The sequence below is a fragment of the Argopecten irradians genome, chromosome 1 (genome assembly GCF_041381155.1).
Source record: "Argopecten irradians isolate NY chromosome 1, Ai_NY, whole genome shotgun sequence".
Taxonomy (NCBI): Eukaryota; Metazoa; Mollusca; class Bivalvia; order Pectinida; family Pectinidae; genus Argopecten; species Argopecten irradians.
The window spans coordinates 2,842,965-2,870,355 of NC_091134.1; the positions used below are offsets into that span (position 1 = coordinate 2,842,965).

At 36.2% G+C, this 27,391-nt stretch overlaps 1 protein-coding gene across 2 annotated transcripts; it reads right to left on the minus strand.

Moving 5' to 3' along the window:
* Window positions 1-15: 15 nt before the first annotated feature.
* Window positions 16-26,860, minus strand: LOC138315141 (nose resistant to fluoxetine protein 6-like). 2 transcript variants are annotated; one of them, XM_069255939.1, is made up of 16 exons: window positions 26,364-26,860; window positions 21,328-21,485; window positions 21,032-21,122; window positions 19,419-19,512; window positions 17,933-18,141; window positions 17,394-17,567; window positions 16,862-16,958; window positions 16,070-16,162; window positions 15,466-15,631; window positions 14,363-14,442; window positions 13,204-13,323; window positions 11,891-11,970; window positions 11,643-11,686; window positions 10,337-10,523; window positions 10,041-10,183; window positions 16-832 (listed from the first exon to the last, which is right to left on the minus strand). In XM_069255939.1, the coding sequence occupies exons 1-16, from the start codon at window positions 26,809-26,811 to the stop codon at window positions 704-706; spliced, it is 2,313 nt and encodes a 770-aa protein (XP_069112040.1). In that variant the 5' UTR covers window positions 26,812-26,860; the 3' UTR covers window positions 16-703. The 2 variants fall into 2 exon arrangements, with proteins under 2 accessions (XP_069112040.1, XP_069112030.1); XM_069255929.1 differs by lacking the exon at window positions 11,643-11,686 and having other exon boundaries at window positions 11,847-11,970.
* Between the last annotated feature and the right edge of the window lie 531 nt (window positions 26,861-27,391).

Below are 27,391 nucleotides of genomic sequence, written 5' to 3' on the forward strand. Positions count from 1 at the left end.
TACCGAACAAAAATCACTTTCAAATAGTTTATTACAAAAACATTACAATACATATGTCATGGGTTAGCTCCTATACAGCGTATCATACCCTTTACAAGTGTGATATTTATACATTATACAGGATTAAGTGTGTATATCACTATTCCTTACCAGGCTAACAACATTTCAAACAAACGTTTTATTGAAAAAGAATCTAATCAACATCCTCAATTTCTAGGAAAGGTATTAATCAAAGCGTTATGGGTTTCATTGATAAACTTCTGTTATCAAGTTTATCGCTTTGGCTTAATTATGCAAATATCATATTTGGCTTGGCTACAATATTACTTTATACATTGTAAGTCTTGAATTTCATCTTTGCCCGATAATTTTACATTATTGCGCGTCGGTAGTCTATCGTTCTGATTGCCGTTGTAAGCATTGTGTACTGGTAAATCACGTGTATCAATGGTTCTCAATCCTTTTCAACATTTTTGTTACATTGTATTACATTTTAATGGGTTATTGTACCAATGTTACTGTCCAAAGAAACGTTAAAATATTTTAAAGTGTTACATTTCTAACTTGAAAGAGCTAAACTAGTGTACATTAGAAGTAGTTTTCGTGAAGTTATAAGTACTAAAATGAGAATATGCCGATAATTAACTTTAATTTTAATTACGTTTTCTCCGGTCTATGCCTCACCATATGTTCGCTGTTAGAATTATTGTTTCTTCTTTTCTCCTCGACGAAATATGGCCTTTTCCAGCCCCATCATTGGCGACTCGAATGTTAGTGAGAGGACAAACGCCGCGAGGTAGGCAGTGACGAGGTGGCCAATAAACTGGTAGACCTGATAGAAAAAACACACAAATAGAATAATACTAGACAGTGACGAGGTGGTCAATAAACTGGTAGATCTGATAGAAACAACATACAGTGACGAGGTGGCCAATAAACTGGTAGACCTGATAGAAACAACATACAAATAGAATAATACTAGACAGTGACGAGGTGGTCAATAAACTGGTAGATCTGATAGAAACAACATACAAATAGAATAATACTAGACAGTGACGAGGTGGTCAATAAACTGGTAGATCTGATAGAAACAACATACAAATAGAATAATACTAGACAGTGACGAGGTGTTCAATAAACTGGTAGATCTGATAGAAACAACATACATATAGCATAATACTAGACAGTGACGGGGTGGTCAATAAACTGGTAGATCTGATAGAAACAACATACAAATAGAATAATACTAGACAGTGACGAGGTGGCCAATAAACTGGTAGACCTGATAGAAACAGCATACAAATAGAATAATACCAGACAGTGACGAGGAGGTCAATAAACTGGTAGACCTGATAGAAACAGCATACAAATAGAATAATACTAGACAGTGACGTGGTGGCCAATAAACTGGTAGACCTGATAGAAACAACATACAAATAGAATAATACTAGACAGTGACGAGGTGGCCAATAAACTGGTAGATCTGATAGAAACAACATACAAATAGAATAATACTAGACAGTGACGAGGTGGCCAATAAACTGGTAGACCTGATAGAAACAACATACAAATAGAATAATACTAGACAGTGACGAGGTGGCCAATAAACTGGTAGATCTGATAGAAACAACAAACAAATAGAATAATACTAGACAGTGACGAGGTGGGCAATAAACTGGTAGATCTGATAGAAACAACCTACAAATAGAATAATACTAGACAGTGACGAGGTGGTCAATAAACTGGTAGATCTGATAGAAACAACATACAAATAGAATAATACTAGACAGTGACGAGGTGGCCAATAAACTGGTAGATCTGATAGAAACAACATACAAATAGAATAATACTAGACAGTGACGAGGTGGCCAATAAACTGGTAGATCTGATAGAAACAACATACAAATAGAATAATACTAGACAGTGACGAGGTGGTCAATAAACTGGTAGATCTGATGGAAACAACATACAAATAGAATAATTCTAGACAGTGACGAGGTGGCCAATAAACTGGTAGATCTGATAGAAACAACATACAAATAGAATAATACTAGACAGTGACGAGGTGGCCAATAAACTGGTAGACCTGATAGAAACAACATACAAATAGAATAATACTAGACAGTGACGAGGTGGCCAATAAACTGGTAGACCTGATAGAAACAACATACAAATAGAATAATACTAGACAGTAACGAGGTGGCCAATAAACTGGTAGATCTGATAGAAACAACATACAAATAGAATAATACTAGACAGTAACGAGGTGGCCAATAAACTGGTAGATCTGATAGAAACAACATACAAATAGAATAATACTAGACAGTGACGAGGTGGCCAATAAACTGGTAGATCTGATAGAAACAACATACAAATAGAATAATACTAGACAGTGACGAGGTGGCCAATAAACTGGTAGATCTGATAGAAACAACATACAAATAGAATAATACTAGACAGTAACGAGGTGGCCAATAAACTGGTAGATCTGATAGAAACAACATACAAATAGAATAATTCTAGACAGTAACGAGGTGGCCAATAAACTGGTAGATCTGATAGAAACAACATACAAATAGAATAATACTAGACAGTGACGAGGTGGCCAATAAACTGGTAGATCTGATAGAAACAACATACAAATAGAATAATACTAGACAGTGACGAGGTGGCCCAACATACAAATAGAATAATACTAGACAGTGACGAGGTGGCCAATAAACTGGTAGATCTAATAGAAACAACATACAAATAGAATAATACTAGACAGTGACAAGGTGGACAATAAACTGGTAAATCTGATAGAAACAACATACATATAGAATAATACTAGACAGTGACGAGGTGGCCAATAAACTGGTAGATCTGATAGAAACAACATACAAATAGAATAATACTAGACAGTAACAAGGTGGCCAATAAACTGGTAGATCTCATAGAAACAACACACAAATAGAATAATACTAGACAGTGACGAGGTGGCCAATAAACTGGTAGATCTGATAGAAACAACATACAAATAGAATAATACTAGACAGTAACGAGGTGGCCAATAAACTGGTAGATCTGATAGAAACAACATACAAATAGAATAATACTAGACAGTGACGAGGTGGCCAATAAACTGGTAGATCTGATAGAAACAACATACAAATAGAATAATACTAGACAGTGACGAGGTGGCCAAACATACAAATAGAATAATACTAGACAGTGACGAGGTGGCCAATAAACTGGTAGATCTAATAGAAACAACATACAAATAGAATAATACTAGACAGTGACAAGGTGGACAATAAACTGGTAAATCTGATAGAAACAACATACATATAGAATAATACTAGACAGTGACGAGGTGGCCAATAAACTGGTAGATCTGATAGAAACAACATACAAATAGAATAATACTAGACAGTAACAAGGTGGCCAATAAACTGGTGATCTCATAGAAACAACACACAAATAGAATAATACTAGACAGTGACGAGGTGGCCAATAAACTGGTAGATCTGATAGAAACAACCTACAAATAGAATAATACTAGACAGTGACGAGGTGGCCAATAAACTGGTAGACCTGATAGAAACAACATACAAATAGAATAATACTAGACAGTGACGAGGTGGCCAATAAACTGGTAGATCTGATAGAAACAACATACAAATAGAATAATACTAGACAGTGACGAGGTGGTCAATAAACTGGTAGATCTGATAGAAACAACATACAAATAGAATAATACTAGACAGTGACGAGGTGGCCAATAAACTGGTAGATCTGATAGAAACAACATACAAATAGAATAATACTAGACAGTGACGAGGTGGTCAATAAACTGGTAGATCTGATAGAAACAACATACAAATAGAATAATACTAGACAGTGACGAGGTGGCCAATAAACTGGTAGATCTGATAGAAACAACATACAAATAGAATAATACTAGACAGTGACGAGGTGGCCAATAAACTGGTAGATCTGATAGAAACAACATACAAATAGAATAATACTAGACAGTGACGAGGTGGTCAATAAACTGGTAGATCTGATAGAAACAACATACAAATAGAATAATACTAGACAGTGACGAGGTGGTCAATAAACTGGTAGATCTGATAGAAACAACATACAAATAGAATAATACTAGACAGAGACGAGGTGGCCAATAAACTGGTAGATCTGATAGAAACAACATACAAATAGAATAATACTAGACAGTGACGAGGTGGCCAATAAACTGGTAGATCTGATAGAAACAACATACAAATAGAATAATACTAGACAGTGACGAGGTGGCCAATAAACTGGTAGATCTGATAGAAACAACATACAAATAGAATAATACTAGACAGTGACGAGGTGGTCAATAAACTGGTAGATCTGATAGAAACAACATACAAATAGAATAATACTAGACAGTGACGAGGTGGCCAATAAACTGGTAGATCTGATAGAAACAACATACAAATAGAATAATACTAGACAGTGACGAGGTGGCCCTGGTAACAGAAACAACATACAAATAAAAATACTAGACAGTGACGAGAATAACTAGACAGTGACGAGTGGCCAATAAACTGGTAGATCTAATAGAAACAACATACAAATAGAATAATACTAGACAGTGACAAGGTGGACAATAAACTGGTAGATCTGATAGAAACAACATACAAATAGAATAATACTAGACAGTGACGAGGTGGCCAATAAACTGGTAGATCTGATAGAAACAACATACAAATAGAATAATACTAGACAGTGACGAGGTGGCCAATAAACTGGTAGATCTGATAGAAACAACATACAAATAGAATAATACTAGACAGTGACGAGGTGGCCAATAAACTGGTAGATCTGATAGAAACAACATACAAATAGAATAATACTAGACAGTGACGAGGTGGCCAATAAACTGGTAGACCTGATAGAAACAACATACAAATAGAATAATACTAGACAGTGACGAGGTGGCCAATAAACTGGTAGACCTGATAGAAACAACATACAAATAGAATAATACTAGACAGTGACTAGCTATAGGTGGCCAATAAACTGGTAGACCTGATAGAAACAACATACAAATAGAATAATACTAGACAGTGACGAGGTGGCCAATAAACTGGTAGATCTGATAGAAACAACATACAAATAGAATAATTCTAGACAGTGACGAGGTGGCCAATAAACTGGTAGACCTGACAGAAACAACATACAAATAGAATAATACTAGACAGTGACGAGGTGGCCCAACATACAAATAGAATAATACTAGACAGAGACGAGGTGGCCAATAAACTGGTAGACCTGGTAGAAACAACATACAAATAGAATAATACTAGACAGAGACGAGGTGGCCAATAAACTGGTAGACCTGATAGAAATAACATACAAATAGAATAATACTAGACAGTGACGAGGTGGCCAATAAACTGGTAGAAAACATGATAGAAACAACATACAAATAGAATAATACTAGACAGTGACGAGGTGGCCAATAAACTGGTAGACCTGATAGAAACAACATACAAATAGAATAATACTACACAGTGACGAGGTGGCCAATAAACTGGTAGACCTGATAGAAACAACATACAAATAGAATAATACTAGACAGTGACGAGGTGGTCAATAAACTGGTAGACCTGATAGAAACAACATACAAATAGAATAATACTAGACAGTGACGAGGTGGCCAATAAACTGGTAGATCTGATAGAAACAACATACAAATAGAATAATTCTAGACAGTGACGAGGTGGCCAATAAACTGGTAGATCTGATAGAAACAACATACAAATAGAATAATACTAGACAGTGACGAGGTGGTCAATAAACTGGTAGACCTGATAGAAACAACCTACAAATATAATAATACTAGACAGTGACGAGGTGGCCAATAAACTGGTAGATCTGATAGAAACAACATACAAATAGAATAATACTAGACAGTGACGAGGTGGCCAATAAACTGGTAGACCTGATAGAAACAACATACAAATAGAATAAAACTAGACAGTGACGAGGTGGCCAATAAACTGGTAGATCTGATAGAAACAACATACAAATAGAATAATACTAGACAGAGACGAGGTGGCCAATAAACTGGTAGACCTGATAGAAACAACATACAAATAGAATAATACTAGGCAGTGACGAGGTGGCCAATAAACTTGTACACCTGATAGAAACAACATACAAATAGAATAATACTAGACAGTGACTAGCTATAGGTGGCCAATAAACTGGTAGATCTGATAGAAACAACATACAAATAGAATAATACCAGACATTGACCAGGTGGCCCAACATACAAATAGAATAATACTAGACAGTGACGAGGTGGCCAATAAACTGGTAGATCTGATAGAAACAACATACAAATAGAATAATACTAGACAGTGACGAGGTGGCCAATAAACTGGTAGATCTGATAGAAACAACATACAAATAGAATAATACTAGACAGTGACGGGGTGGCCAATAAACTGGTAGACCTGATAGAAACAACATACAAATAGAATAATACTAGACAGTGACGAGGTGGTCAATAAACTGGTAGATCTGATAGAAACAACACACAAATAGAATAATACTAGACAGTGACGAGGTGGCCCAACATGCAAATATAATAATACTAGACAGTAACGAGGTGGCCAATAAACTGGTAGATCTGATAGAAACAACATACAAATAGAATAATACTAGACAGAGACGAGGTGGCCAATAAACTGGTAAATCTGATAGAAACAACATACAAATAGAATAATACTAGACAGTGACGAGGTGGTCAATAAACTGGTAGATCTGATAGAAACAACACACAAATAGAATAATACTAGACAGTGACGAGGTGGTCAATAAACTGGTAGATCTGATAGAAACAACATACAAATAGAATAATACTAGACAGTGACGAGGTGGTCAATAAACTGGTAGATCTGATAGAAACAACATACAAATAGAATAATACTAGACAGTGACGAGGTGGTCAATAAACTGGTAGATCTGATAGAAACAACATACAAATAGAATAATTCTAGACAGTGACGAGGTGGCCAATAAACTGGTAGATCTGATAGAAACAACATACAAATAGAATAATTCTAGACAGTGACGAGGTGGCCAATAAACTGGTAGACCTGATAGAAACAACATACAAATAGAATAATACTAGACAGTGACGAGGTGGCCAATAAACTGGTAGATCTGATAGAAACAACATACAAATAGAATAATACTAGACAGTAACGAGGTGGCCAATAAACTGGTAGATCTGATAGAAACAACATACAAATAGAATAATACTAGACAGTGACGAGGTGGTCAATAAACTGGTAGATCTGATAGAAACAACATACAAATAGAATAATTCTAGACAGTGACGAGGTGGCCAATAAACTGGTAGACCTGATAGAAACAACATACAAATAGAATAATACTAGACAGTGACGAGGTGGCCAATAAACTGGTAGACCTGATAGAAACAACATACAAATAGAATAATACTAGACAGTGACTAGCTATAGGTGGCCAATACACTGGTAGATCTGATAGAAACAACACACAAATAGAATAATACTAGACGGTGACGAGGTGGCCAATAAACTGGTAGATCTGATAGAAACAACATACAAATAGAATAATACTAGACAGAGACGAGGTGGCCAATAAACTGGTAGACCTGATAGAAACAACATACAAATAGAATAATACTAGACAGTGACGAGGTGGCCCAACATACAAATAGAATAATACTAGACAGAGACGAGGTGGCCAATAAACTGGTAGACCTGGTAGAAACAACATACAAATAGAATAATACTAGACAGAGACGAGGTGGCCAATAAACTGGTAGACCTGATAGAAATAACATACAAATAGAATAATACTAGACAGTGACGAGGTGGCCAATAAACTGGTAGAAAACATGATAGAAACAACATACAAATAGAATAATACTAGACAGTGACGAGGTGGCCAATAAACTGGTAGACCTGATAGAAACAACATACAAATAGAATAATACTACACAGTGACGAGGTGGCCAATAAACTGGTAGACCTGATAGAAACAACATACAAATAGAATAATACTAGACAGTGACGAGGTGGTCAATAAACTGGTAGACCTGATAGAAACAACATACAAATAGAATAATACTAGACAGTAACGAGGTGGCCAATAAATTGGTAGATCTGATGGAAACAACATACAAATAGAATAATTCTAGACAGTGACGAGGTGGTCAATAAACTGGTAGACCTGATAGAAACAACACACAAATAGAATAATACTAGACAGAGACGAGGTGGCCAATAAACCGGTAGATCTGATAGAAACAACATACAAATAGAATAATACTAGACAGAGACGAGGTGGCCAATAAACTGGTAGACCTGATAGAAACAACATACAAATAGAATAATACTAGGCAGTGACGAGGTGGCCAATAAACTTGTACACCTGATAGAAACAACATACAAATAGAATAATACTAGACAGTGACTAGCTATAGGTGGCCAATAAACTGGTAGATCTGATAGAAACAACATACAAATAGAATAATACCAGACATTGACCAGGTGGCCCAACATACAAATATAATAATACTAGACAGTGACGAGGTGGCCAATAAACTGGTAGACCTGATAGAAACAACATACAAATAGAATAATACTAGACAGTGACGAGGTGGCCAATAAACTGGTAGATCTGATAGAAACAACATACAAATAGAATAATACTAGACAGTGACGAGGTGGCCAATAAACTGGTAGACCTGATAGAAACAACATACAAATAGAATAATACTAGACAGTGACGAGGTGGTCAATAAACTGGTAGACCTGATAGAAACAACCTACAAATATAATAATACTAGACAGAGACGAGGTGGCCAATAAACTGGTAGATCTGATAGAAACAACATACAAATAGAATAATACTAGACAGTGACGAGGTGGCCAATAAACTGGTAGACCTGATAGAAACAACATACAAATAGAATAATACTAGACAGTGACGAGGTGGTCAATAAACTGGTAAATCTGATAGAAACAACATACAAATAGAATAATACTAGACAGTGACGAGGTGGCCAAATGTTGTCAGTTTAAAGGAAATATTGGCTAAATGTTGGGAATAATTTTAGTTGAAACAAAACACGATCAATATTCATCTCACTTTGGTGAACTGCAGTCAGTTTTTTTAAAAATTTATTTTTATTTTAAAGCGAATAGTCGGGCAAAGGAAACCAGTCTAAATGCGTTCTTTGGCCTTCCAAAAGTCCTTTTCTACCACAATAGTCAGTGTTATTCAACTCTCAGGGTATCAAATAAACGATGCAGCTGTTGATTTAAAACAATTTGTTTATACCACACGTGGTAGAAACTCTGTACGCATTCTGATTGGCTGACACGGTGAACTTTGACCGAACTACGTCTTTCTGAGTGTCGTGTCATCATTTGTCAACGTCATCAATAATCGAGTGACGTCATACTATGCTGTGATCGCCGCTTGACGCCAAAACTGCTGTTTGATAGCGTACTTATCCTCGTCGTATTTCTATCGGCTAAAAGCGGATATAATTGTGGTAGAAACAGGTCACACGACTCGTGGTTGTTGGATATGGAATTTATTCCACACTCGTAAGTTATTTTTTAAAAGTTAAAAAAGACACTCGCTAAAGCTCGGGTCTTTTGTTAAGTTTAAAAAATAACTCACTCGTGTGGAATAAATTCCATATCCAACATTCCCCAACATTATGGGGAAGCCCCGTGTAAATTTAGCACCGTTCTAAATATAAATTATTCGCTTTAAAATGAAAGTATTTATGACGACATTGATGTTGTTCAAAGGGCAATAATAAACGCATATCAACTTAAAAATCAAAAAGAAAGAAATTAATAAATAAACTTATATTTCTTTATATGAAATACATTGTGTATACAAGTAATTATTGTCGGAGACCCATCGATTGATTGTACTACGAAACGCTACACTCATCATTAAAAGGCTGGGTCACAAACCCTTATACGTACCATGACAAAATCGGTAGCGTACACATTCTCTCTCAAGGACCTCAAGTACGCGAATATGATTACTGGATGGACAAGGTAGGCACAGTAAGTCAGGCGTCCAAGTGGAATGAACGGACTCCAGGACAGAAACGTGTTGATGAAACCTGAATGAAATGATTTATAAAGTAAATGTGGTACAACTAATGTATAGTTGCTGATATTCTATATACAGCATCTTAACGACTGATATTTAATACCATTTAAGATATTCCGAGAGGCACCAAAATTCAAATCCAACAACAACTAGAACAACGTACCAGCATTTCCGGTGACGCATGCGAATATGAGCCAGGATATACAGAGTCCCCACAGTGGCTTGTGAGTGGCATTGTAAAGGGCAGCCACGTCTACGCTCATCCAGTCCCCTGTAGTCTCATTGTAAGGCCCGTAAGTCACCAGACCAGCCACAATGACCATCACAATCCATATAAATATATTCACCGGCTTGAAACACAAATTTACTTAAGGTGAATATACCTGTATACTTTTCAGTGGAGATCAAAATCATGAACTCATCTTAAAACTAAGCGAATTAACGCCATAGTTTCATTGCACAAAAAGAATACACGTACATCCAATGCTAAATAAGCTATTTCAATCATCGCAATACGGGGGTTTCGAGATTCCAAAACGACATGGGCAACGAACTATTTATCGTCAATTAGTCCCACCTTCCGGTGATTATGTCAGCACAAAAATCACGTCAAATGACGACGTCATAATCACCGGAAGGTGGGACTAATCGACGGTAAATAATACTTAACGCACGTCGTTTTGGGATCTCGAAACCCCCGTATTGACTGGTATGATATGAAGACGATTGCGGTTTTCCTCCCTAAGGACTCGTATGGTTTTTATGCATATCGCATTGTGAAATGGAAAGTTCTTCTTGTTCAAACAAGGATTATAAGTATACTATCATTGCGATCGGTAATTGTATGTTAGATTAATTTGGTTATGAATTTGCATTATATAGATGAACACAAGTACATGTATTTCATGAAAATATCCATGGTTTTAGAACCTACTGACTCTACATGCGTTCTGAATAAAGGCAAAGACTGGTTGATGTAATTTAAACACCTTTTTATACACAACCTCCAATCCTTCTGATAACCATTTCATCATCTGACTATATGACGATATAGGACTTACCAGCGCTATCTTGTATCTGCCTTTAGTTCGATAGAGTATGTAGCCTGTCATCATGCCCACAATGTAGGGCCCCATGCGACAATATGACGATATAGGTCTTACCAGCACTATCTTGTATTTGCCTTTAGTTCGATAGAGTATGTAGCCTGTCATCATGCCCACAATGTAGGGCCCCATGCGACAATATGACGATATAGGACTTACCAGCGCTATCTTGTATTTGCCTTTAGTTCGATAGAGTATGTAGCCTGTCATCATGCCCACAATGTAGGGCCCCATGCGACAATATGACGATATAGGACTTACCAGCGCTATCTTGTATTTGCCTTTAGTTCGATAGAGTATGTAGCCTGTCATCATGCCCACAATGTAGGGCCCCATGCGACAATATGACGATATAGGACTTACCAGCGCTATCTTGTATTTGCCTTTAGTTCGATAGAGTATGTAGCCTGTCACCATACCCAAAATGTAGGGCCCCATACGACAATATGACGATATAGGACTTACCAGCGCTATCTTGTATTTGCCTTTAGTTCGATAGAGTATGTAGCCTGTAATCATGCCCACAATGTAGGGCCCCATGCGACAATATGACGATATAGGACTTACCAGCGCTATCTTGTATTTGCCTTTAGTTCGATAGAGTATGTAACCTGTCATCATGCCCACAATGTAGGGCCCCATACGACAATACGGCTTGATGTAGTAGTTATCGAAGTAGTCCCCTGCGTGTCTGTATCAGAAAGAGACATTGATTACAAAAGCTAAACAGCAAGGGTAATCAAGACAATAAGGCGAGGTACATGAATGTTTTAAAGATGAGAGTATGGTCTATACTTATTCATTCTATAGTGTGGTCCCACTATAGTATGTAGATGATATCTAAAAATAAACATCAGCATAGACTTATTTTTACAATGATGAACTGCCATTTTATAATCACGTGGTATAAACGCAGACAATTAGACAATGTATAACTAGGTATTTTATTTTTAGATTTATTCTAAGGTCATTGTTTGACATTTAACAAGTCCACGGCGATTTATTATCACAACCCTACTTCCCTCGTCAATGTTAAATTCTGTTAAATTATCCAACGATACCATTAACATACTTATTTATTTTTTTGTTATTGAACTCATTTATTTTTTTTTTGGGGGGGGGGGGCGGCTTTACTGCTTCCTGATTTGGTCGCATCCTGACCCCATAGCCCTAAGTGTCACTTGTGTCAAAGAATAGTCATTGAATGGCCAAACATCTGTACAAATTATTGACACTTGGTCAATGAAGGGACAAACATCTGTACACATCATGGACACCTGGTCATTGAAGGGATACACATCTGTACACATCACGACCACCTGGTCATTGAAGGGCCAAAGATCTGTACACATCAGGAACACCTGGTCTTTGCAGGGCAAACCTATGTACAAATTATTGACATTTGGTCGTTGAAGAGCCAAACATCTGTACACATCATGGGCACCTGGTCATTGAAGGGCCAAACATCTGTACACATGGACACCTGGTCATTGAAGGGCCAAACATCTGTACACATCAGGAACACCTGGTCTTTGCAGGGCAAAACTATGTACAAATTATTGACATTTGGTCGTTGAAGAGCCAGACATCTGTACACATCATGGGCACCTGGTCATTGAAGGGCCAAACATCTGTACACATGATTGACACCTGGTCATTGAAGGGCCAAACACCTGTACACATCATGAGCATCTGGTCATTGAAGGGCCAAACGTCTGTACACATCAGGAACACCTGGTCGAATGGAACAGAAGCTAGCGGTGGCTACAATAGGAGGACTTACCTACATGTACTACCGCCACAGACGTACAACAAGTAGCAATTTCAAAACTAAAGTTGGGCAGCTATCAGACACTGATTATAACGTGGTGTCTTTTCTGTTAAAACCAAAAAGTAACTTCCGTCATTAGAACGTTATACTTACGGATTGGGAACAGTGGAGTACTGTGTTGAAGGGAGTTCAAAGTGTTTTGAGACAACACCACTGGTAATTGTTGTACCCAACAGGAACAAAAAGGCAATGAAACTGCCGATCTTCTTGGAGCTACAGCAGAGAAAACAAATTATATCTGATGTTACATAAAACATTTGGCTTGTCCCCTAAGGATAGTACTACTACATATCAAGATTTCAATTTGAAATCCGTTAAAGTTGCATGCGCCGTAACTGGGCAAAAACTTTGACAGTGTTTCTTCAGTAGTCTATGGAAAGCTATCAGGTATGATAAATTCAGCTGTGAAAATCATTCAAATGGAGAAACAAAAATGTGTGATGCCTAATACACGTTAATTACAACGCATAGTTTATGAACTACACAATTCTTGTGTTTTTATACCTTATGTATGTTTAGACGGAAAAATACATGTATTAATCACTTTATAATTACTAATTACACTGTAGAAATGTTAAATGAAATTATAGACGACAACTTGGCTTCATGTTCTAACCGTATACAATTCTTGTGTTTTTATACCTTATGTATGTTTAGACGGAAAAATACATGTATTAATCACTTTATAATTACTAATTACACTGTAGAAATGTTAAATGAAATTATAGACGACAACTTGGCTTCATGTTCTAACCGTATGCACTCATTTTACTGCGCTGCCAAAATCATTTTCAGCTCTTATCTGTACTTGTAGAATTAAAACCTATGCATTGTAAATATGCAATTCTCAAAATGTTGGTAATTCTTTATAGTGTATGGAATATTAAAAGCTATTCTTGATTCGTGAGTATAAATATTACGGCACGTATAACTGTAAATAATGTTAACGATATGATTTAGTTCTGATCATTTAATGCCAGTATAAACCATGACTTAACACATTTCTCTGTACTTCTATTGCTTTAAAAAATAAGTATCATATTTTTTCTAATTGAATACCTATCGGCTTACATCCCATTTATCTTTTAAAAAACTAGTATACGTCATATTTCCTGATAAATATACCTTTTCCCATCTGCTTAACCTATCTGTAGCAAATATACATAAACGATACCTGAGATAGGTGTACCTAGTCTGGAGTATTGATATGTCGATATGACATCTGATGGGAATGTGCTGATGTGATACTTACAAATACAGAGGTACAAGTATAACGGGGCTGATCCAATAAAACTGCATGTCGTTAGCGAGATACCATGCCCATCCGAAACACTGCATATACAAATATACCAGTTATATCAAATAGTTTATATACCACACCCATCCGAAACACTGCATATACAAATATACCAGTTATATCAAATAGTTTATATACCACGCCCATCCGACACACTATATACAAATATACCAGTTATATCAAATAGTTTATATACCACACCCATCCGAAACACTGCATATACAAATATACCAGTTATATCAAATAGTTTATATACCACACCCATCCGAACACTCATATACAATATACCATTATATCAATAGTTTATATACCACCCCATCCGAAACACTGCATATACAAATATACCATATATATCAAATAGTTTATATACCACGCCCATCCGAAACACTGCATATACAAATATACCAGTTATATCAAATAGTTTATATACCACGCCCATCCGAAACACTGCATATACAAATATACCAGTTATATCTAGTAGTTAATATACCACGCCCATCCGACACACTATATACAAATATACCAGTTATATCAGATATTTTACAAAACCGTAATATCACCATTCCATATCAGGCTATACATCAGGCCATATCTTTTCGTAATAATTCGTCTGGTTTTATTTTTAATTTAGGTATTCAAGATGTGACTATCATGGTAACGGTAGTTTAGCTTTTACTAATCGATATCTAACTGACTAAAATAGGGACATATTCATTGTGATATTTATTAATTACGTGTGGCATCAATATAAATTGAGTATTGATTATCTAACGTAACTGACTTAAACAAAATCTAAGAAAAAAAGGGGGACGACTGGTTTGCCCGTTGTCAGTGTAATGTGACAGGGTGGAATTCGCTTGTTTGGTGTCCTCGGCTGCATGATTCAGTGAGATAGGACTATAAAAATGACAAGAGATCCACTATTATAAGCATACACGAATATATCGCAGCCTCCCAAAACAGACATTCGTATACCGCAAGACGATAGCTGTTTATAAGACATTATACAAAGTTAACGAAACAAACCACTTGAATAGAAAAATGATATGTGTTATTACCGGTTTATCAGTTTTTACAAAATTGTTGACGTAGAGGAGGTTTGTCCACCACGTGTCCTTACAGAAGTTAGTTTCAAGGCCCTCTGGTGACCAGTTCGGTCCGTCACCAAGGTAACGGAACATGACGATATCCAGCATCATCATCAACATGTACGGTGGTGTCAACCTAAAACAAACGTTTACATGATCACGCAATCTTCCAAAATCTAGCATCTCGAAATACACACATTCGATGATATTTTCACATTCAGCAACCATTTAAGGAATAGATAAGATATATGTACAGCTTAAGGTGTTTTGTGATGGCCACCACACTTGTTACTGTAATTAAGTTTACATGACATGTATATGTCTATACTTTAGTTTTAGCGTTAAATTTTGGAATGTTACTCTTAGAAATATTAGTCTTTATTTTTTGTGATGCAAAAATCTTTCAAGTAAAATGACACATTACACTGTTCCTATATAGTACGATAAAATATGGACCTCCAGAATCACTTGAACCAGACTTACCTCCAGAACCTATTGAAGTAGAACATGAAAAACAGAGTAAACCCCCCCCCCCCCAGAACCTATGGAAGTAGAAAATGTACCACAGTCTTACCTCCAGAACCTATGGAAGTAGAACATGAACCAGTTGATTCGTCCTTTCTCTCTTTTCATCTCTTTCATAAACACATACGCAAGTAAAAGACCGCTGTTAAAAAAGACAGATTTGAATAACATATACAGAGTATAACTACAGCCATCATTATTTAATGTAAAATTAATAGCATACGTCAAATCCATGTTCACCAAAGCAACAGTTAACAATTAAAGGATTGTTAGATTGCATTTATTGGAGATATAAATGCAATCTGGTTGGCAGATAAATAGAATAGCGCCCGTTCGGGGGCTATGGATATTTATCTGCTACCCAATCTAACAATCCTTTAATTGTTATATTTACATTTCGATTTCTAGTCCAAAGTAAAACATAATTTAGATGTGCGAGTAAACATTTGAATTCCCCGCTTCAGCCATTTAACCTCAACAGCGAAGTTCAATGTGATAAAAAAGTCCCTATAAACATTGGAAAGATAACCAAATCTCAAAGTTTTTCAATAGCTTTTCCGTTTACTTTCAATTATCCAGACATTTAAAAGATTTTTTCATAAATTTCATAACCAAAATGGTTCATTCAACTTAATGTCAATTTTCCCGCGCAGAATAACACGGTGTCAGTAAACAAGACTCGCATTCATTTATGTAGATATTACTACACCAAGTCAAGGCTGCATTTATTGGCTCATAATGCAGTAATGGGAATCGCAGTGGCAAAATGTAAATATTTCTTTAAAGAGCTGTTATGGTGTTGTTTTTATAATAATAAGCAATGACTAGTGGTAGGTCGTACCTGAGAGTGAAGAATGTATCCACAGAAAGGAGACCGTTCGTTATAACCATGAACGTTCGTCTTCTTAACATCCTGACGGCAAACGGAATCATGTTTGCTGAAACACATATTGGTCATAATAATTGTACATTGTTTGTGTCAAATGGTAAACACAGGATGCAATTTTTAAATATTTTTATCAGATCATGGATCTATTCGTGATTTTATTGTAGTTGTAATCATATGTAAACATATATTATTACAATCTATTTTTATGCACTCAATTAAATTTATAAATTGGTCGTTTGAGCACTAGCTGTGATTTCGGATCGCACTAGGTACATTGTGCTTAACCACTCATTATCAGAATATGGGATATGTATTTTAGGAGATTCGGGGCATTGTACTTGTAATTACAAGGAACATATATTACTCTAACTTACAACCAGGCATTTACCATGCTTAGCCACTAGTGCCTTCTGTTAAGACATAGATGGAAGGTAACTCTAAAACGCACCATCCATATCCTAAATGTGTGAATGTTACCACTTACTCATTTCTTGTTGCATAAGAAGGAAGATATATGTATGTCCTAGAATAACCCATGTCATACTGAAGAAGCGTATTCCATTGATAGCCCCCATACTTCCACCTGACTGTTCCGCACTCAGCAGTTTCTTCCCGTTCGACCAAACCGAAAACGATAACAGTAGCTTGGAGCATAGCCCTACAAAATGGACAAATAGAAGGAAGGAAAGGCGAATAGCGTAAACAAATATTTTGCATTCTAAATAGACAGCGTCTTGCAAGTTTTAATGGTTGAATTTAGCAATGATTACTAAAACTAAAACCATGCCACACTGATTAAGCACATGAATCAGTCAAACTTATCATGAATTGCAAAATTTGGTGAAAAGGGCACTTTTAATTTCTCCAGTTAAATTCCGTTTGTGTTAGATATACAATGTACTTGTGTATGTTCTCTTAATTTTAAATATTGGTCGCATATAATTGATAAAAATGTGTATGATTTTTTCTGCATTTTCCATGTAATATTACATTAATTTATATTATGATTATTTGATCTTTTACCTGTATATCTAGTTACGACTGCCGGCTGATAATCCATGGTTTGTATAACTGTAGGTTTTACCGGAATTTCAACTTCCTGATCTGGATTATTTGTAGGAATATCTGTCACTGGTGTTGCTTTACTAATTTTCTGACGGTATGGATGAACAATAAAAACTTCGAACAAAGTCGCTGACGTCATCAGTAGTAAAAACACACCCAATACACATCTGTAGTACACAAAAATAATCACGATCACATGGTTTTCTCTTATCCAATGAAGATTTAGCTTGTCATTTCAAGGCACACCTTTTTATTCATTTTTTCTGACTACTGTGGCATACCTCAGTGAGAAAGAGATACATAAAATATAAGAGTTCAACTATAACAAGGGGACAAAATGGTAATCTACCGCGGCCTCCCAAACCATACTACAACACATAAACGCAACATATTGAACACTGGCCGGGGAGTGGCTGTCTTTTTACACCAAACAAAACAACTCTTTCTTTCCTACCTGTATCAAATCTGTGAATCCCTACTGGATTCTTATCTATCAAATGTTTATCAAAAAGCAAACCATATCAAACAGATCTAACAAATAAATGCTATACTTTTTTAAATTTTGTAACTTGGATATGCATGTAAAGGAAAGATATGAAACATGCTCTATCGTTATAAACGACTTAGCTATGTCGTAATTACTACTTATATGTCGTATCGTTATAACAAGTTGGTCATATCGTAATAACGACTTAAATATCTAATTAAGTTCCTCACATTGTAATAGTTGTCCTCAGGTCGTACTCCGTCTGACATCAACTATGACTTACATTGTAATAGTTGTCGTCAGGTCGTACTCCGTCTGACACCAACTATAACTTACATTGTAATAGTTGTCCTTCGTTCGTACTCCGTCTGACACCACAACTACATAACTTCACAACAATACATTGTAATAGTTGTCCACAGGTGGTACTCCGTCTGACACCAACTATAACTTACATTGTAATAGTTGTCCACAGGTGGTACTCCGTCTGACACCAACTATAACTTACATTGTAATAGTTGTCCACAGGTGGTACTCCGTCTGACACCAACTATAACTTACATTGTAATAGTTGTCCACAGGTGGTACTCCGTCTGACACCAACTATAACTTACATTGTAATAGTTGTCCACAGGTGGTACTCCGTCTGACACCAACAACTTGTATAGGTCCCACTCGTCGAACAACTATAACTTACATTGTAATAGTTGTCCAGTCGTATCGTCTGACACCAACTATAACTTACATTGTAATAGTTGTCCTCAGGTCGTACTCCGTCTGACACCAACTATAACTTACATTGTAATAGTTGTCCACAGGTCGTACTCCGTCTGACACCAACTATAACTTACATTGTAATAGTTGTCCTTCGTTCGTACTCCGTCTGACACCAACTATAACTTACATTGTAATAGTTGTCCACAGGTGGTACTCCGTCTGACACCAACTATAACTTACATTGTAATAGTTGTCCTCAGGTCGTACTCCGGCTCCGTCTGACACCAACTATAACTCGATGTTAGTTTTGGAGTTGTTGGTATGAAGGCAAGAACTAGAAACGTAAACAGCATTTCAGATTGATCATGAATAAAACAACAACTTTGAGAGAGTGCTTTTATCTCTGTATGTGGTAGGTTGCGTGTGTGTATAGATGCTTGTTTTGGGAGACCGCAGTATGTACGTGTTGCGACTCTTTGTAAAAGTCTCATTAAAGAACAAATTGTAAGTTAAAATTATATGATTGTCAATCTAGGATGTGGTACACAATCTGATCACAAACAGTTAACCGTTAGATCAAATAAGTAATACGTTTAGTTTCTTCTATAAGGGTATACGTTTAGTAAGCAATTACAGGAATAGATTCGTCTAAACTCCCAAGAAATTATCAATTTATTTATACTTGAAACCCATATCAAAACTTCAGGATGCTTGATAGCTTTCGTTTGCAACTTCATGTACATATATGCTGTTATGAAAATTGTGGGTTGTTTTTAATTATTATTATTTCTGTAGGGAAAATATGTTTAACTGAACAAACCGACGTCCTGGAGAAAACTGTTCAAATTTAGATAAGTGTGACCTTAAGTCTGACGATCATGTGATAAAAACATGTTATTGTGAAATAACTCCCACATATTTGTGTGTCTAAGCCAGCTACATAGGTTACTCAAGGTAAACTCGAACAGTCGTATCACAAAATATAAAACTGAATCATCTCGCCTGCCAGTGTAGATAAGATAAGATGAGGCGATCGTTCTTTGGATTACTAGATAAATAATGAAACTAAAGTAATTAAATCATCCGTTTGTTAAAATACATTGATAGACTTGTTATTAAAGGCATGCTTTCGACAAAAAACATTTGGTCTTTATAGTAACATCGCCTTTTTTCACTAACGTAGACGTAGACAAGGTGTCAATGGCGTCCCTGCTTGTATTATTTACCACGCTAATCATGTGCTGGCGTTCATAGAATGTAAACAAAAAACCGATATGACGCTAATTTTTCATTTTCGATGATGGGTAGCCTACTTTTTCAAAATAAAATAAAACGTAACAAATATTAAACATCAGATTGAGGAAGCATGTTATGGTAAGGGTATTCTATTATTTACTAGCAACTGAAAACTCGCATCATCACGTTAATGCTAACAATAAGATTTCTAAGAAGACTTTTTTTCGAGTTCAAAAGAATTTTGTACATAGAGCGAATCGGGAGGTCAGCTTTTACGTTATAATAGTATTGCATGCTGTAATCTTATAATCAGAAGTGGTCCTACGACGCACTGCCTTACTCAACGTTAATCACCTACTTTGTGGTTTACTGAAGCTTGAATACACATCCCTAAGGTTTAACGCTGTACAGTAGACCACAGAGGCTGGTTTTAATCATTGTGTGTTGTTTTTGTTATTTTGCGTGCGTGGATTAAAGTCAAGCCGATTATTGCAACACTATGATCTGTAAGTTATAGGTTTGGGGTGGTGACTGGAACTCGTTCGGGCATGCCATTTTTCATTTGTAAGTTCATTCAAGGTGTGGCATGTATATGAACGAGGGAAAAGTAAACTCACGCGAGTCGGTAATAAGGTTAGGATCCGGATACTGGGAACATGCAGAAGGTAAACACATGCGGATGACGACAGATAGGTCGCCAGCAGGGCCCTACAAGACAAACAACAAACTGAACAAAAATGATATAAAATATATTTGGATGTTTGGTAATACTTACTGCTTGATGTTATTTTCGCAATGACGACGCCAAAAAATTCACCTGCTTTATTATATAATAAAGGAAAAAATGAGCCAAATTGAAATGATTTTATCAGTGACAGAGTCTATAGATATAAACACGGCTTTACAGTCATACCTTTAATGGCGTTTGAATAGTTGAAGCACATGAGCTTGTCTCAAAAGCGATATGTCCGTTGACCTCAGCCTCTATATCCATACACTCATCATACACTCCATCCCAACGGGCGTTACCTTCAAAAAGGCCAGCGCGAGGTTTCCCCCAGGAGTCGATCACTGCAACAGTATCATTATAATAGTTTTAGATACAATATCAAAAGTTTAGTACAAAGTGGCTAAAGTCAATATAGATGGTAAAAATTCGAAAGTTTCATATTTGCTAGTTTCGTTGGGGACAATTTTACATACATGCGACACTATTTCTTTCAAAAACAGACTGAGTAAAACCAAGGACTTCAGTAAAGTCAAAAATGTTTACTAAAGTTGCATGAGGAATTGACTTCTTAATTATATGTTTGCCTTTTTATGGTTTTGAGAAATAGATCTCTTTGTTAATTATGCCATTGTTAGCAAAGCACGCCGGTACAGTCATCAGCGTCCCTAACATATTAAGAAGTGATCACTGAAAAAGCTACATCACCGAATTATCAGTGCAGAGCCTTTTACGAGTACACCACATGAAGCATCACCAATGACTTTCTGTCTATAACCGTACCGATCGAGTCATACCGAAATTCCATTGTATAGCATTACAGTTATCAGTATTGCTTCATCTCAACTTCTTCTCAACCAGATGGACATTTGTAATCAGAGTGACAGCTAAACTAACATGAATATTTGTTGAAAGTTACTCAGTTCAGTTTTTGTAGTTACAAATAAAACACAAATACTATTAAATGCAGTTGTGTTTCCATTCCAAGAAATTATAAATTGAAGGATATAGGAATGAAAATACATCAAACATTAACATAAATGTAAACATAGCGTTCTGTAGTCATACCAATACACATGTCACCTTGACATTCAAGTAGACTAGAAATTTATTTATATATATTGTTGGCAGCATTTAGTTTGTGTGTTATAGTGCCTGGGTCCAAAATAGAACTTACAGACCGTACTACAGTTGTAGTTGCAGCACAGTGTCTGTTGGTTCATTCAGTATTTCATGATGTCTGATATAAGTTGGACAGATCACACTGCAGAGTAAGATGCTAGGGAGGAGACATTGAAGGAAAACAGCATTAGGTTTATATCACAATCAACTCCAGTGTCTAGTAAACAGGGAAAAGGTACACGTAGCAGTCGTCAGGATTTTGGATTCGCTAGTATATGGCCTTTTGGCGTCTGTAAAGGTTGATGAATACCAACATTTGAGCGGTACTACGGACCGGTGGCCATCTCTCTCTGAGGTTTGATGATGACCCTGTTACCAGGTGCTCATGATGAAGTTAGGAGTTACAGAGGACAGACACGAGGACAGCTAGAAGAGATATACCCCTATACCTGATAGCTCCCTACTGGATGTATACCATGTCAGCGACAATGCCGCAGGATGGAGTTACAAGATGAGGCTATGATATGAAGCAGGGACCCTTGACTAACCACAAGAAGCCAGTGACATATGAAGAGACAGAATCCTGGCTGGAATCACATATATAATTTGTCATGATTTATAGGCAATACGGGACGCTTTGAATCGAAGGCGTGGGTAATGAAGCGAATGATTGTAATATGTTTTGAGTAGAGTTATTTCCCTTGATTTCCAGAAGTTTACAATGATTCTTTAATTAATTAATGAAGAATTAATGGGGAAGTCTGGAATATGGTAAATAGCTTTTAATTTTAATGTAAGGAAGATACATTAGCAATGAGAGCTTTATTACTCTTGAAATAAATAAATAGTTAATTCGTGAAATTCTGTATACCAAGAATAATTCACCAATCCTAACATATGTATTTTTAGCTAGATTGTCAATGTGGAGCACGATGTAAGAGGCGAATATCTGTTTCGGCAAGATTCTGTCAGTAATCAAGCTGGATAAGTTTGGGCCCAGCTAAGTAAGTTGGGGCTCCACTGTTGCTACCACTATGGGATATAGTTACAGTGTACTACAGTATAGGGTAACGGGGTGTCTCTTCGACACTGGGTGTTCAGTAACACAGGGCGACGTGCTTATTGAACAATCAGACAAGATTTGCAAACCACTTGGTGCCGTGGTCAAAGGATGACTCAGTATAGGTGTCGTGGAACTAACTATTATAGTGAAGCAGCCTCTTTTACCTAGACCTGTAGTATTGAATATACAGGGTGCTCAAGGTGATTCAGTTGTTGTCCAGATAAAACAGTTTTGTAATACGAAGTAAAATGATTTTTCTATACCCTGTAATTGCCAATAAAATTTACCAAAGATAAATGACGTTTCCAAAACAAAACATCCCTTGTAGTTGTGTGTTGTTATCTGGGTTGATACCTGTATGTTATTTAAATCCGAGTACAAGTAATCCCTTATCTGATAACAAAGGTCAGTATCCGGTATGGACAGTGTTACACCACATCTATAGGTATACTTATTGTTTATTTACCTGTGCAATAATCACAGGTGATGACACAGAACATATATCTTTATCTTACAATACGATGATACCACATAACTATGCAGGCATGACCTAGCAATACATAGGCATATATTTACATTTTGCCACTGCGACTCCCATTACTCTAATGATAACTGTGATCTGCATTATGAGCCAATAAATGCAGCCTAGACTTGGTGTAGTAATATCTACATAAATGAATGCGAGTCTTGTTTACTGACACCATGTTAGTCCGCGCGGGAAAATTGACATTATAGTTGAATGAACCATTTTGGTTATGAAACTTATGAAAAAATCTTTTAAATGTCTGGATAATTGAAAGTTAACTGAAAAGCTATTGAAAAACATTGAAATTTTGTAATCTTTTCAATTTTTTATAGGGACTATTTTTTATCACATTGAACTTGGCTGATGAGGTTAAATGGCTGAAGCGGGAAATTCAGATGTTCACTCGCATCTCAATTAAGTTTTACTTTGAACTGGAAAGTAAAATGTAAATATAACAATTAACGGATTGTTAAATTGCATTTATTGGAGATATAAATGCAATCTGGTTGGCAGATAAATATTCATAGCGCCCTACCGGGCGCTATTCTATCTATCTGCCACCCAGATTGCATTTATATCTCCAATAAATGCAATCTAACAATCCTTTTTATTGTTAAATAGACGCTCATTGTAGGATCACAGAAACGACGCCCTACTTTTTTTTAAAAAGGCGGAGTGAAAAAAACCCACATTTAATACGCTATTTACAACTATATCATGATTTGTCCAAGAAAAGAAGAAGTTTTCAAGTGAGGTTGATTTCCATGATAAGATGAATAATAAATCGTAGATTTCTAACTGTAATAATGAGTGAAAGTGTTAATGTATTAATGTTGTAAACCGTATGACTCACGATCTGTAGTGATACTATGGGTTCAATTAGTGGTCATAGAACATGGGACTACTTATTTAAGGTGTATGTATAGTGTAATTATACTTCTATGGTTCAGTGGAACAAAAGCAATTTGATATATTGAAAGTATGCATCATAACTCAATATGTTTTTACTGTTTGCAAGTAATTTATTTTACTACTCAGAAAGTTCTATAAAATACACGAAAAATGTATGTTTCAGGAAAAATGTTCAGCTCGTGTATATTGCATAGTTGGTACCAATTAATCGTATCAATATGTTCACAAATTTCTATAGCAGTTATTATTTGTTTGACCGGATTAGGCTTGACAAAAGTATGACACATGACAGTTAAATAAAGCATGTATGTGTCGTTGCAGCTTGATACATACACATAACTTTTCTTTTTTTTTCAAGATTTATTTACTTTGAGTCTGCTGATTCAGCAGTTGAATATACATACATACATTAATACATTGCATTCAAATGAATCAGATAATACATATTGTACAAAGATACAGGTAGACAGTGCTACATTCGGAGGAGTAGATACAGGTAGACAGTACTACATTCGGAAGAGCGTAACTAGTTGATTAATGAAGATCGTTTTGCGTTCGCAGCTTTAAGGAATTTTGCCAAGTTCTGTAATTCTTTTACATCTGTTACCTTACAAACATAATTTTTTGACGGATATCAGAGTAACATGAGATTTCAAAACAAAATGAAGAAATTCATCTTCAACATCATTTGAATTACACACAGTACATATTCTTAAATGTTATGGTATATTTTGGTATCCTTTAAATCCCCAAATTGGTAGGGAAGAAAGTTTTGTTAAAGTTATATGTGCCGTAACTGGCCGAAAATTTTGACATGTTATTTTTTCTTCAATTATCTAATTAAAACCATACGTTTTAATGAATAAATCTGTGAAAATCATTCAAATGGACAGACAAACATATATGATGCCATATAAACGTTAGTTAGAACACATAGGTTATGCCCTGTGAAATTCTTGTTTTTAAGCCTTATACATGTTTTGATGAAAACATGCCTTCTGAAATCACTTTACAATTACTAATAATACTGTACAAATGTGAAATGAAATTGTAGACAGCAATATGGCTTCATGGTCTGGCCGTATGTACTCATTTCACTACACTGAAAATGTTAATATAATGATTTTTCATTTTCAGCTCTTATTTGTACATGTAAATTAAAACCTGTGGGTTGAAAGTTTTGTAATTCTCAAAATGTGGGTAACTGTTGGTGCTGAATAACATATTAAAAGCTCGTCTTGATTCGTGAGTATGAAAAATACGGCACATATAACTTTAATAATAGACGAGACTTAGCGGTCACTGTGAAGGTCTGCTGCGGAGTTCATCCACCCGACACCTGTTTGGATAGTTAACCAGTGATTCTCGTAGCTCCCCGATATAAAAATTAGAGAAAATGCCTTTGGGTTTAAGATGTAGGACACACAATGGATCAACAGAATAATAGAATTGGGATGGAACATTGCACCAGTTACAATTTTACTATTTTGATGAAATGAGAAGTCAAATTAATCTTATCTTTTTAGAACAACAAAACCTACGTGTATGTACAAAGAAGGTACATTTGTTTTGTATCTGATTTTCAACTAAAACACTTACTTTTTAAAGCCCATTGTTTTTGAGAGAGTAGCTGTGAGCCCAACACACTCATAGCCGTCCTGCATTTCTGAGTCAAATTTGATTGGTAATGTTGGCTTGTCTGGTAACTCGTTTGGACCGCGGCTGCAGCCGGCTTCAAACGTTCCAGGGAGCTGTTTACAAACTTAAGAGCCGATGCAGATTGAGCTGATGTTGGGATAGAAATGTTGAAACTTTGGAGAATGTTCAGAAAACCCCGAATATCTATCCCGGGGAACATTGATGTAAGTCCGGGTAGTTGTGATATCCCCTGAAAAGATCCATTTTTAAAAAGATTTCCTATTTCTTTTTGTATCAAAGAAATATAGTCTATGCTCTGTGAGTTGAGTTTAGCTGTTGTAACTTCTCCATAAATATTAGGAACAAAAACAATCACCAAAAAGGCTCCGACTACAAGATAAGTCCTCATGGCCGAGTGTCGTAGGCCGAGACGTTCTGTATAAGTCGTTATCAGCTACCCTTATGTTAGACCAGTGAAGTTGTGCTATTTTTAATGTATCACACACATCACGTGATACAAACTGTAATCTTGAACTTGAATCAGTAAAACACAATATGAGTTTGATATGCGAAATGTTGCCCCAGCACACTGCTTTTCTCAACACCCTCTCCCCACAAACAATCCCCGTAACCTTCCTAAATCGCACACCACAACCCGCTCAGTCCAAGCCTTTGGTTTTATTGGTTTAACCTCATATTAATAGCCAGTGTCATTTAAGGACGTGCCAGGTTTGGTAGTAGAGGAAAGCCAGAGAAGCAGTGCATGGCAACTACCCAGTTTGGATTCGAATTCGCGACCCAGAACTGGAGGGTGTGTGGTAATGTGTCGGGATACCTTAATCCCTTGGGCACCGCTGTAAACATCACCTCGTATCGTAACCCAAAAGAACCCACAACCGTTCTCGTAAAAAAAACCTCAAATTGACTCTACATTCCACTAAGGATGTTCTCCTCTGAGAAGTAAAAAATTTCTTGTATTAATTTTTTTT

Excerpts from the sequence above, each read along its gene's own strand:
- LOC138315141 (XM_069255939.1), bottom strand. The coding sequence starts at position 26,811 with ATGAGGACTTATCTTGTAGTCGGAGCCTTTTTGGTGATTGTTTTTGTT. Across the intron at positions 21,486-26,363 it reads AAAACAATGGGCTTTAAAAA|TGATCGACTCCTGGGGGAAA; the intron begins GTAAGTGTTTTA and ends ATACTGTTGCAG. Across the intron at positions 19,513-21,031 it reads TAACCTTATTACCGACTCGC|TTCTTGCCTTCATACCAACA; the intron begins GTGAGTTTACTT and ends TTACGTTTCTAG.